Source organism: Petaurus breviceps, unplaced genomic scaffold (assembly GCF_028583685.1).
Source record: "Petaurus breviceps papuanus isolate PSGF00001 unplaced genomic scaffold, PetGlider_PUasm1.0 90804, whole genome shotgun sequence".
NCBI classification, from domain to species: domain Eukaryota; kingdom Metazoa; phylum Chordata; class Mammalia; order Diprotodontia; family Petauridae; genus Petaurus; species Petaurus breviceps.
In genome coordinates, this window is record NW_027187348.1 from 11241307 (window position 1) to 11254327 (window position 13021).

Below are 13021 nucleotides of genomic sequence, written 5' to 3' on the forward strand. Positions count from 1 at the left end.
GATAGTAAGGAAGGCTAAGAGAAGGCATCCTAGGACTGAATGTTGGTCATGCTAAGTCATGTTAAGTGAGTGTTAGATGGAGGAAGAATTAACAGAGGAGACTGAGAAGGAATTCATTCAGTTAGAGCCATGAAGACCTAGAAAGGAAGAAAGTATCTAGGATGACATAGTGATAAAGTGTAAAGTGCTGCAGGTTGGAGAAAAGACCATTAGATTTGTCAGTTGAGATCTTTAGTGGCTGGGAGAGAGTAGCTTCAGTTGAATGAATATGTGAGAAGAAAGAAAGCAGAAGGTTTAGAGGAGATTATAAGCATGTTCTAAATAAACACTGTTCAAGTCTGTGCAGAGCTTTACATAATACCTCATCACATAGTAGGCACTTAGCAAATATTTTTTGTTGATTCAGAAACAATACTGGACTATTTGCAATTCTGAAGTTAGATAGATCCTTATATAACCTGTATTTTCTTTACCCTATAGACTGAAGGAAGAAAAAAAATCTCATTTTTTATTCTCAAACTAAGTGTTTCCTTATTCTTTACACATAATATCCAAGAGATCCTGTTAACCTCTTATTTTTTGTATGTATCTGAAATTTCAGGGACTGGGAAACCACAGGAGAATTATTGTAAAGATACCTTTAGCCTTCATTTCCTTAAAAGAAAAATGAATTAAGAATGTTTTAAGAGCTTGCTTTTTCTCTTTTCAGTTAGTGGATACCACAGTGGAGTTGGCAAACAAAGTAGGTGCAGCAGAAATTATTTCCCGGATTGTGGATGATCTGAAAGATGAAGCTGAACAGTACAGGAAAATGGTTATGGAAACTATTGAGAAAATAATGGGAAACTTGGGTGCAGCAGATATTGACCACAAACTTGAAGAGCAGCTTATTGATGGCATCCTTTATGCCTTTCAGGAACAGACCACAGAGGTAACAAGTTTAACTTGTTTGTTTTTGTTTTTTTGCTTTTTGGAGAGGGGAAGACAGGGTAGTTGGGGTTAAGTGACTTGCCCAGGGTCACATGCCTAGTTAAGTGTCTGAGGCCATTTGAACTCAGGTTCTCCTGACTCCAGGGGCGGTGCTTTATTCACTTTGCCACCTAGCCGCCCCAACAGGTTTAATTTGTAAGAAAAATTTCCCATCTTTCTCTTTTACAACTTATGACAGATTGTTTTCACTTACATATTTCTATGTAGATATAAAAAAAAAGAATGAAATTAAGATGGCAACGGCCTCAAATTCTTGTTTATTTAAAGTTTTCCTGTGATAAAACTTAAAATTTGGATCTGTCTTTGTCTTTAGTTTTCCATTTTACTCTTAATAAAGTTCTTTCATTACGTAGTTTCACTTGTTCCATTAAGCCACAGTGAACCACACCAATAAGAGCACTCGATCTAGGGTCAGGAAACCTAAGTGCTAACTCTTGTTTCGACACTTTGCAGTAACTGGGTGTGCTGGGGGTGTCACTAAATCTCAGTTTCATTACCTGTAAAAAGAGCTGAAGAGTTCTATATTTTTGGAAGGAAATTGCTTTGTAAGCTTTAAAATACTTTATAAATGAGGAAGAACCTTAAATGGTAAGGAAATACCTGAAATACTCATTTACATCTATTGCTGTATCACAGTGTAAGTTAATTGCCTTTTCTTTTTTTAAAGGACTCAGTGATGTTGAATGGTTTTGGCACAGTAGTCAATGCCCTTGGCAAAAGAGTCAAACCATATTTACCTCAGATCTGTGGTACAGTTTTGTGGCGTTTGAACAACAAATCAGCCAAAGTCAGACAACAGGCTGCTGACCTCATCTCTCGTACTGCTGTCGTTATGAAAACTTGTCAAGAGGTAATTTTTTTCTTCTTCCCCCCTTTCCCCTTCCTCTTTTATATAAAATGTTAAGTAACTTCGGTATGTGTTTCTAAATTATATTTCTTTATTTTAGGAAAAATTGATGGGACATTTGGGTGTTGTCCTGTATGAGTACTTGGGTGAAGAGTACCCTGAAGTATTGGGAAGCATCCTTGGAGCACTGAAGGCCATTGTGAATGTAATAGGTATGGAATTTTGGGAAAATGTGAGATATACCTTAGCCTTGTTGATTTATAAATTGTTAATTTGCACTCAAGCATAGTAATTGGGACAGTAATTCCCACTTCTGGTTTTGAACACTTTTGGTTGCTCCAAACTAAATAAGGAGGTCGTGAAATTATTACATTTCCAAAGAATAATTTAGGTTAATACAGTTTGTTAGAATAGAGAGGGGCTGTTCTAAATTTGAAGAGCTTGGCATTATAGAATTTAGATCCTTGAGAAATAGTATCCTATCAACTTAAAAATCTCATTTTACCTTTAGAACATAATATTAAAGAGCATTAAGACAACTCAAAATTGGCAGATGCTGAGAAAGTTAGTTTTCCAGTTCATTTGACTTTAAGAGATTATAAAACGATTAATTTACAAGTTACTGTTTCTTTATCTTTAGTCATCTCCCTAGCTTGCCTGGTAGATCTTTTAAAATAATATACTGTTAGCTCTCCCAAAGGAAGTGTCAAAAATAGATGCATCAAGCTTAGAGTAAATGATTTTTAGAAAGTGGAGAATGAAGATGAGCTTTTAGTAAGAGGGCAGTATGATGAAGCAAGATAGCTTTCCCGATAATAATAATAATAACTCACATTTATATAATGCTTTAAGGTTTTCAAAGCGCTTTCCTCACAACAACCCTATGAGGTAGGTAGTGCAAGTATTATGCCCATTTTACAGATGAGGAAACTGAGGCTCTGAGAAGGTAAGTGACTTGGCACAGCTAATAAGCATCTAAGGTGGGATTTGAACCCAGGTCTCCTGACTCTAAGTCCAGCCCTCTAGCCACTGTGGTACACTACATCTCTTTTACTGTATTATCTTTGAAGTAAAGTTCCTGTTAGAAGCAACCCTTTCAGGGTTTGGAGGGGCCCCAAGTAACCTCCATGAAGGTAGTCAGCTATGGGCTATGGCAGCTACTCATCCTACTAACTTAACAAAATATATTTATGGAAAGTTAGAGAACTAAAACACTGCATTGATAAATATGCATATGATCCCCAAATCAATTAAGCCCTTTTAAACTTGAAAGATTCAATTTGTTGAGGGATAATCATTGGCTCTGGTGTGCATGGGGTTTTCAAACCTTATGGTTTGCCTGGGGAAAGTGGGAAAGACAATGGAGAGCAAATCAGTCAGAGCAAAAAATCTTTGAGTGAGAGCAAGAGCCCCTGCCAGCTGCCTCCTTTTTTTCTCTCCATAGGTTTAAATACCACCCAAGTATCCCCTGCATTGCAGGGAGACTGGAGATCTGTTTGTTTTGCAGTTAAAGGGTAAGGGGGCCCTTTCTGAAATTTTTACTTTAATTTAAACTTCTACCCCTGGTTTGAAGTAGTAGTGTTCTTTGTCAGATCATTAGATAGACTGTTATTTCAATGTCAATACAAAAACACATTCCAAAACCAAATCAACTTTTTTGGGGATTGTTCACCACTTTGAATTGCCCATCTCACTGATTTTCTTTCATTTAATGTTGAAAGTTGATGGCAAAAATGAAATTTAAAAATCAGTGTCTGAAGTTCTCTATAGGTAGTTGGAAGTCTTATGCCTAGTTGTATACACAAGTTCAATAAAGGGAGAAGTAAAAATATGGTTCAAATATTAATTGTTTATTGATTTTCATTGAATAGGTATGCACAAGATGACTCCACCAATTAAAGACTTATTGCCAAGGCTTACACCAATCTTAAAGAATAGACATGAGAAAGTACAAGAAAACTGTATTGATCTTGTTGGACGTATTGCTGACAGGTATTGCTAAAAAGCTTAAAAAATTTTCCTTCTCCAAAACTGCCTTATTAAAAAGTTAGCTTTAAAAAATAATGTGATATTTCCCAGAATGTGTAAAATGGTTTACTAATACTCATTTGTTAAAAATAACCTTTATGTTGAGATCAGCTTGTATTATCAGTCCATTAAGGACTGGTATTGTTTTTCAGTTTTTCTGTAATACTCAGTTATAATTGTAAGACCTAACCAGATTTTTCATTTCTATAATTTTGTTGATTACTAGTTGGCATTGAGTTAATTAAAATTTATGAAGTTATGAGAGAGAATTCCATTTGATTAAGAAGACTTTTATTATCCTGAACAAGTCATTTTACAACCTCTAGTTGCAGAGATGAGTGCTGGCCCACATTGGTAGGGAGTTTCCTCACCCAGGAGTTCCTATGCTCATGGAAGCACTGGTCCAGTCTTCTGTCTCTCTCCTACCCACCAGCTCAGGAGTTCTTTAGCTGGGATCCATGAACTTGGGGTGTTCTGTTTTTAATTTTGATAACTTCAATAGAATTGGTTTCCTTTGTTATCCTAGTGTATTTTGTCTTATGTGTTTAAAAACATTATTTGAGAAGATTAAACTTTATCAGGCTGCCCAAGAGATATACGACACAAAAAATGTTATGAAGCCATAGCTTAATTAAGCCATAAACTTAATAGCACTAACCGGTACTATTTCTTGAAGCCATAGCTTCGTTATTGTGTGATCATTGAAAGCATCTACAGACTGAGTATCCTCTGGCATCCAGGGAGCTATGCTGGAGGCTTTTAAGATGACTGTCCCGTATGGATGCCAGATGAGCACTGGCTGATACCATTCTGCTGGTGGCTCTGGTAGAATGGGAGCTGGTGGGTGACTTAGATGTTGTGTGTATACATGCACTCCTTTACCTCTCAGTCTACCACATACCCCAACACATGACTAGATAAATAATATTTTTAATTGTACACTGTGTTTTTAAAGATCTAAGGAACTATATGACCCAAAGATACCAAGGGAAGGGGCCACAGTGGTTTCAGATGTCACATGTATTCTCTCCTGCTTTTTTTTTTTTTTAAGCAATCGGGGTTAAGTAACTTGCTCAAGGTTACACGGCCAGTTATTTCTGGGTGGGTGCTAAGTGTCTGAGCCCGGATTCGATCCTCAGGTCATCCTGACACTGGAGCCGGTGCTCTTACTTGCTGTGTTACCTTGCCGCCCCCATCTCCTGCTTTTTAAAAGGCTTATTTCTTAACAACAGAATATCTAATAGTGTGTTTTCTAATTAGGGGAGCAGAATACGTCTCTGCAAGAGAATGGATGAGAATTTGCTTTGAACTTTTAGAGTTGTTAAAAGCTCATAAAAAAGCTATCCGGAGAGCCACAGTCAACACATTTGGTTATATTGCAAAAGCCATTGGGTAAGTGATATTAATTTTATTGATTTTTTTTTTTCCCTTTTACTATAAATTTGTGATATTTTAAACTGGTCATATGTTTACATATTTAAGGTATTGAATCCTTAAATAATACATATTTTTAAGTAGTTACAGTTGAGAAGGCACTTTTACTTTATTTTCCACTGGCATTTTCTAAAATCTCTTTTAAGTAAAATTATTTGGGAGGGTGTTCTATTTAATTTTCTTTACTTACATTTGAATTTTCAAAAATTTTATACTTATTTTTAAAATTTTGAGTTCCAAATGCTCTCCCTCTCTTTAGGCTTTTCCCCACCTTTTGGGAAGGCAAGGATTATACATGTGAAATCATGGAAGACATTTTCATATTAACTATGTTGCCCAAAAAGGCTAGAAAAAAAGAAGAAAGTTTTAAAAAATGTCCTTCACTCTGTACTCAGGGTTCATCAGTTCTCTGAATGTGTTTTTCTTGAATTACAGTTGAAATATATTTCAGGCTTGTGGGTATTTTGTTTTATACAACAAAAATATCAGTCTTGAGTGCAAAGGTCAGAGGTGAAGCTCTTTGTGAGGAACAGCAGGTAGGCCAGTTTGTCTGACCTAGGAGTGCTTGGGGTATAATATCTAATGAGTCTGGAAAGAGAGTTTGGAGCCAGTTGTCTAGAGCTTTAAATGCCAAGCAGGATTGTATATTTGATCCAAGTGGTAGGAGAGAGTCACTGATGTTTATTGGGCAGGGAGTGACGTGCTTCATAACCACACTTTGACAGCTGTGTGTAGGATGGGTTGGCGAGGAGGGGCACTTGAGACAGGAAACTATTGCAGTGGTACAAGCAAGATTTGATAAGGGTTTCAGCTAGGCCAGTGGTCATATCACTGAAGAGAATGGGGCAGATTCAAGGCTGTAGTGGAGTTGGAGTTAGTAGGACATGGTGATTTTATTGGATATGGGGGGTAAAGGAGAGGGAGAGAGTCTAAACTGACTTCAGAGTTGCTTGCTACTGGAAAGATAAGGTGATCTCCACAGAAATAGAAAAGTTTGGAAGAAAGGTGAGTTTAGAGGTAGGATTATGAGTTTTGTTTGGGGACGTGTTGAGTTTAAGACATCTTTGGAGCAGTTCAAAATGTCTAATAGGCAGTTAGTGATACAAGCCTGGAACTCAGGAATTATTCTTAAATATTAACAAAAATCATTACAGTAAATCAGTTTATATAGATGACTGAAATCAAAAGAGATGCATGCTCTTCCATGTTAAAGTTTACTTAGCCTTCCTTATACCTTATCCAGAGTCATAGGGGGCTCTCACCTTTGTACTAGTGGAAACAAACTGAGAAAGATCTTGCACAAAGATAAAGTGCAGGTCCTATGAGTTATCTCTGACTTAGTGACATAGTGTATTTACGGGTATGAGGCTGTGGTTCATTCACACAGTTCTAATTCGGCAAGTTTTGTTTTCATTCCTCCCCAAAGGGCATTTCCACATTATCGTAGTTGTCTCATCAAGATATAAACTAATGTGCAAAAAATAGCTATTGATGACTTTGAGGTGACAACTGTAGTCAGTAACCCTTCTTAATGTCTTGCTTGAGAGTGAAGGGAAGAGGAAAAGGAGAAAGAAGTGCTCCCTCTCTGCTGTGCGATGGTACCAGTACCATTACCAGTTGCTTAGAGACTATGCAGACTTTGTGTCATATATTGCCAACCACTAGTTCAGATGCTGAGTATAGATTAAATTCATTGTAAACATTTTCTTGACCTTCCACTTTAAAAAATGAACCAATCACATTAAAGTACTTTGCTTAGAAACAGACAACAGTATTAAATTACATATTTGTACTTAAAGAGAGGTTCTTAGAACCATAAAATCTTAGTCTTAGAAGTGGAATATTAACTAGAATCTGAAAATTTATAGAGTATCACATCTTTCATATTTCATTATATGTGAAATTCTCTTCCTGTTTTGTTGTTTTTCAGTATAGTTCATTTTAGCTTTGATGCTAACAGTTTGCTGGTCTATTTTTTCCCAGACCTCATGATGTATTGGCTACACTGCTAAACAATCTCAAAGTTCAAGAAAGACAAAACCGAGTATGTACAACAGTGGCCATAGCTATCGTAGCAGAGACATGTTCACCATTCACAGTCTTGCCGGCGCTGATGAATGAATATCGAGTTCCTGAATTGAACGTTCAAAATGGTGTTTTGAAATCACTTTCTTTCTTGTTTGAATATATTGGAGAAATGGGAAAAGACTATATTTATGCTGTAACACCATTACTTGAAGATGCTTTGATGGACAGGTCAGTTTTTTGAACTTATAAGTTTTGGTTCTTTTCTCCTTCCCTTTATTGCTATTAGAAACAAAAATTATGTATAACTTGTTGCATAACATCTCATCAGTTTCATCTGATACAGTGAAATTGGCTTATAGATAATTTCTCTTCAGGCATTGTATATATTTATATACTATGTACATATATCTTTATCTGGAGGCTTAACTTGAGAAAGCCTCAGCCATTAGGAAGACTGTTTGGAACACAGAAGTAAAAGAAAAAACCTTTGAGCAATAAGAAAAACTTATCACCACAAAGTCGTAAGTGTTTTGGATTTGTTTTGTTTTGTTTTGTTTTTGTCAGAAGGACTTGGTGGGGCTAATGCCCAGAGAGTTGTAAAGTTCGAGTTAATAGTTTAATAAGGGTTGGGAAGCTGAATTAGGGGGCTGAGCCACTTAGCTGATAAAGGAGATGATAAATTTGAAAGTCTGGGTTTATTTAGCAGAGGCCTTTCCAGTTGTATCTTGGTAGTCCCAAAAGGCATCATTGAGAATATTTGATGGTCATCATCATGGTCCTTTGTCATCAAGGGAAGGTTTAACTTAATGTTCCCTGTACAGTAGTCTAACAAGAGTATAAGGTTCTATAATTCCATCCAAATGGAGGACGAGAATAAGTATTTATTAAGCACATACTGTGTCCCAGGCACTGTGCTGAGTGCTTTAGAAATATTATTTCATTTGATTCTCACAACAACCTTGAAAGGCAGGTACTGTTACCTTAACTTTACAGTATTACTAAAAATGGGTAGGTCACCTAGGTGGAGTCAGGAAGACCTGAGTTCCAATCAGGCCTCAGACACTATATGACCCTGGACAAGTCACTTAACCCTGTTTGCCTCAGTTTCCTCATCTCTCAAATGAGCTAGACAAGGAAAAGACAGACCATTTCAGTGTCTTTGCTGAGAAAAGCCCAAAATGGGGTCACAAAAGAATCTTACACAACTGAAATGATTGAACAACAACAATAAAAATGGCCAAGGTGCAAAACACTTCAGTAATAAACTTAAGATATACAGAAAACATAGTTACATGGAATGCTTCATTTTCCTCTTGAGATTCCATGTAAATTAGATTTTGTTTTGATTGAAACAATTTATAATTAATGGTAAGTCTGTTATTAATGAAATCAAACTATTCAATGAATACATAAGAAATGAGAAATTTTTATTCCCTTTGGGAAAGCTGTTGACTTTTTAAAGTCTATCAGAAGCATATAATGTTTGCATTATCTCAGGTTCTAAATTTTTGAAGTTCAAATTTTATGAGGTTTCAGTGTGTTATTTCAATCATCATGCTATGTGCATTATTACTGCTTTTTTATTAATAGATTTTGAAAAATAGTTTCTGATATTCATTTTTCTGACTTCTAATAAAATGCTTTAAGTTTGGTGAGGGGAATAACTACACTTTGTTCTCAAGCATTCTGTGCTTTTGAGGTGAATTCAGTTCTAATGATAATAGTTCCAATGAAACAAAACTTTCCAGATAGAATTCTTTGGCTTTCCTAAAGTAAATGTTGAATACGTGGGGTATTTTCTGCTGTTAATGTTCAGAATTAGGGAAACTCCTAATACGCAGTTAGATGTTTTCTATGAAATTAAAACTCAATTTTGTTTTGTTACAGAGATCTGGTACACAGACAGACTGCCAGTGCAGTGGTACAGCACATGTCTCTTGGAGTTTATGGATTTGGTTGTGAAGATTCTCTTAATCATTTGTTGAATTACGTATGGCCTAATGTTTTTGAGACATCTCCCCATGTTATTCAAGCAGTTATGGGAGCCCTAGAAGGCCTAAGAGTTGCTATTGGACCATGTAGAATGTTGCAGTACTGTTTGCAGGTATGTTAAAATAAAAAAAGGATTAATTTGTGATTTAACGTATTTAAATCTGTTTTTGTCATATTAGTTTGGTAAAAATCAGTTATCAAATTAATAAACTAGTGTTCTTAACTATAGAATATTATGTATATGGGCAGAGCAGTTATTACTTCATTAAGGAAAATGACAAAAAATTGAGTCTTGTCTGAACAAGTTTCTTTTTTCTTTCTTTATTTTTTTGGAGGGGAAAAGGCAGGGCAATTGGGGTTAAGTGACTTGTTCAAGGTCAAATGGGTAGTAAGTGTTAAGTGTTTCAAGTCACATTTGAACTCAGGACCTCCTGATTCCATGGCCTGTGATCCAGGCCTAGGCGCCACCTACCTGCCCCATTGAGCAAGTTTATTAACAGTGTAGATTCTAAACTTTAGAAATTTGATTTATCCTTTGAGAAGAAAAAATATCCAGACTGCTAGATAACATTTCATAATTGAAATAAGCTTCTGAAAAGAAGTTTACATATTGCTTACAAAACTAAAATAGTTTTATTTTTAATTTTTTTTTTTTTTATCTTTAGGGTTTGTTTCACCCAGCCAGAAAAGTCAGAGATGTGTACTGGAAGATTTACAATTCTATCTACATTGGTTCACAGGATGCACTCATAGCACATTATCCAAGAATCTACAATGATGAAAAAAACACCTATATTCGTTATGAACTTGACTATATCTTATAATTTTATTTGTTTGTTTTTGTGTTTAATGCACAGCTGTTCCACACCTTAAACTTGCTTCAATTCGGTGATGTAAAATTTTAAACATTGCAGATCAGTGTAGAACTGGTCATAGAAGAAGAGCTAGAAATCCAGTAGCATGATTTTTAAATAACCTGTCTTTGTTTTTGATGTTAAACAGTAAATGCCAGTAGTGACCAAGGACACAGTGATTACACACAATATACTGGAGGGATTTCATTTTGAATTCATCTTTATGAAGATTTAGATTTCATTCCTTGTGTTTAAAGGGGATGTTTATTTGAAAAATAAACATTTGTGTACAAAATGCTAATTTGTGTGTGTTTTTTGAACATGGAGACTTGTAAAATGAGGAATTTTGATAAAGTGTTGGTTTGTGTAGATTAAGTGGCATAATTTAACTTCTGTCACCTAAATTTTATTTTAAAAAAAAAGGCAAAAAGAATGCACATTCTCTTAAGTGGTGACAAATGACTTTGTCAAAAGTGATATAACCCCATTGTTCCTTCTTATTTCAGGGTGAGAATACTTTGGAGAAGTTATTCTGACTTACAAAGTAACAACCATTCAACCATGAAGGTTCATTCTTTGTCACCACAGAAAGAGAACCTTTACTGATTTGTCTTGAATAATATTTTGCACTTGCATAGCGCCTTTCATCTCTAATGATCTCAAAATGCTTTATAGACAAGCATTGTTAAAAACAAATGTTGAAAGTTGTATCCAACTTTTGATAGCGAATAACAGATTCACTGTAGGAACACCTAACTAAATTTTTAAAGGTATCTTCTACTGCAAAGTATTTTTATTTATTGTGAGGGAGACAATCTTTAAATCTTCAGTAATAATAAAAGAGAAAGTTAAATCTCCCAAGCATGAAATGATCAAATATATCTGTTTGATCATCCTTCATTCAATATTGTAGATACCAGCTTAACACTTTTTGTCTGCTTCACATTTGTTTTGCGTTAGGCACTTAGCAAATGAATTTTCAGATTTCAAGCCTGGACTGAAATATACCATTTTTGGAGGGACCAGCACTAAGTAAGTGCCATTCTCTAATAAGCAATATTTTAGAAAAGGTTGTTCTCTACCTCCCCCTGCAGCTTCTTTGCTCATGTTTTTATGGTCCAGCATCCCTCATTGAAGGCTTTGGCTTTACCCACAGCTTTCTAGCCCTTATGTTAATATTTAGGTAAGTATGAGATAGAGTGGGAGAGGAAATGCTCATGGCACTGTTAAGGCAATATCTTTCCCACTTTGTCTAATACTGGCCACTTAGTATACTTGCTTTTTGGAATGTGTTTTTATTAGCGGTAGATGAGAAAAGTATGGCAATAGTATTCAATTTATGTTTAAAGAATTGATATTTGGGCAGTAAAATTTGAACTCTGTTGTGCATGGAAAACATTTCTGGCAATGACCCATTAATATGTTATGTGACTCTCCTTCCCCTCCCGCCGCCATCCCCACACTCAGTTATATATGTTCCAAAATGATCTTCACATAATTTCTTATAGCAGATTTTGAAAATAGTAGGTAGAAATGACATAAATATTAAAATCATGCTATTAACAATAGCTGGTGTCAAATTAGCTTCAGAATTGATCATGAGACTTGAAAGATTTCAGAGCCAAATTGGAATATGCCAGGTTTTGTGTGCAATATGTTCTTTTCAACCTTGGCGAAATTTTAAAATACAATTCAAGTACTCCTCATGTACCTACTATGTGCTGAGCACCTTGCTACACACGTGAAAGTATCTATGCATTTGTTGTGGCAAAATAGAGCACAGGAGACTTACACCATAAGTGACTTTATAAATGCAGAGAATTTGTGGGCACAGAGACAGGGGAAGTCCTAAAGGATGCAATCTTAAACATCTGGACCAAACAGAGGCTCAAGAGTTCCATAAGAGTTACTATCGTTTTGTATGCTTATTATTGAATAAGAAAAGCATTTTGTGAAAGTGAAAGACGCTATGTGAAGTTAAATTCTCTTATTTCCAAACTTCTTTTAACACTTTGTTTTGATGTTCCTTAAGCCAAACTTAAACAAGGGCAGAAATTAATGTAATGGGAAAGTGGGTGGGTTCTTTTCTGCACTTTTGTTAGTTCCTTTGTGGGCCTTTGCCCTCTCAATTGATCTCTTTGGCTGTTCAATTTTTTCTTATTGTATTTTAAAGATTTGTTGTACAGTACCCTGTGACCATCAGGCACCACCAGATAAATAAAACTTATTATATCTAAAGATTTAGTAGACCAATTTTTAATCGGCTAGTTTGATTATATTGATATCACACTGTACACTGTCTTGATTCTACCACTTGAAGATTAGCTATTATATGAGATCTTTGGAGGAAGAATGTTCTGATAAAGGAAGTTTCTGAAGAACCAAAAAACTTTCTCAAGTAAAGCAAATCGGAAATCATCACAGCCACATCAGGTTTTCTTCTTGGTTAAATTTCTAACACTGCAAACAGCTTTTCAAGTTTCTCAGTATCACGGGAGTCAGAAAAGCAAAATGATTAGAAGGGGCGAAATTTTTAAGGAAACTAGCGGTGGTGTTAGAACTGGGATAGAAGTTCAGAGACCTGTTATCCTAAGATACATAACATTGAGTCTTATTCCTTACTAAAGAAAGTGCTGGGAGAAAAGTTCCTTTTGAGGGTAAAATTTTTAAAATACCCCTTTTCAGATAAATTTTTTGTTTAGCTATACTGTAGCTCTTGCATAATCTAGATGTTGTCAGCCAGCAAGAATCCTGGGGTTTTTAGTAGCAGCCTTAGCTTCATTGTTACTAATTTGCTGCTCAATAAATTCCAGCAAAGGAAAATTTGAGTATTAAGGTACAAGTAGAC

At 35.5% G+C, this 13021-nt stretch overlaps 1 protein-coding gene across 1 annotated transcript in view; it reads left to right on the top strand.

Annotated features, from left to right (window-relative positions):
* Positions 1–12411, top strand: part of SF3B1 (splicing factor 3b subunit 1) — a 56252-nt gene extending 43841 nt beyond the window's left edge. The window contains exons 18-25 of the mRNA XM_069070151.1: positions 710–931; positions 1658–1840; positions 1938–2049; positions 3709–3829; positions 5126–5257; positions 7283–7555; positions 9215–9431; positions 9985–12411. Coding sequence (XP_068926252.1) covers positions 710–931; positions 1658–1840; positions 1938–2049; positions 3709–3829; positions 5126–5257; positions 7283–7555; positions 9215–9431; positions 9985–10143 — 1419 coding nt within the window. The 3' untranslated portion in view covers positions 10144–12411. The remainder of the gene's footprint in view (positions 1–709; positions 932–1657; positions 1841–1937; positions 2050–3708; positions 3830–5125; positions 5258–7282; positions 7556–9214; positions 9432–9984) is intronic.
* Positions 12412–13021: the final 610 nt, after the last annotated feature.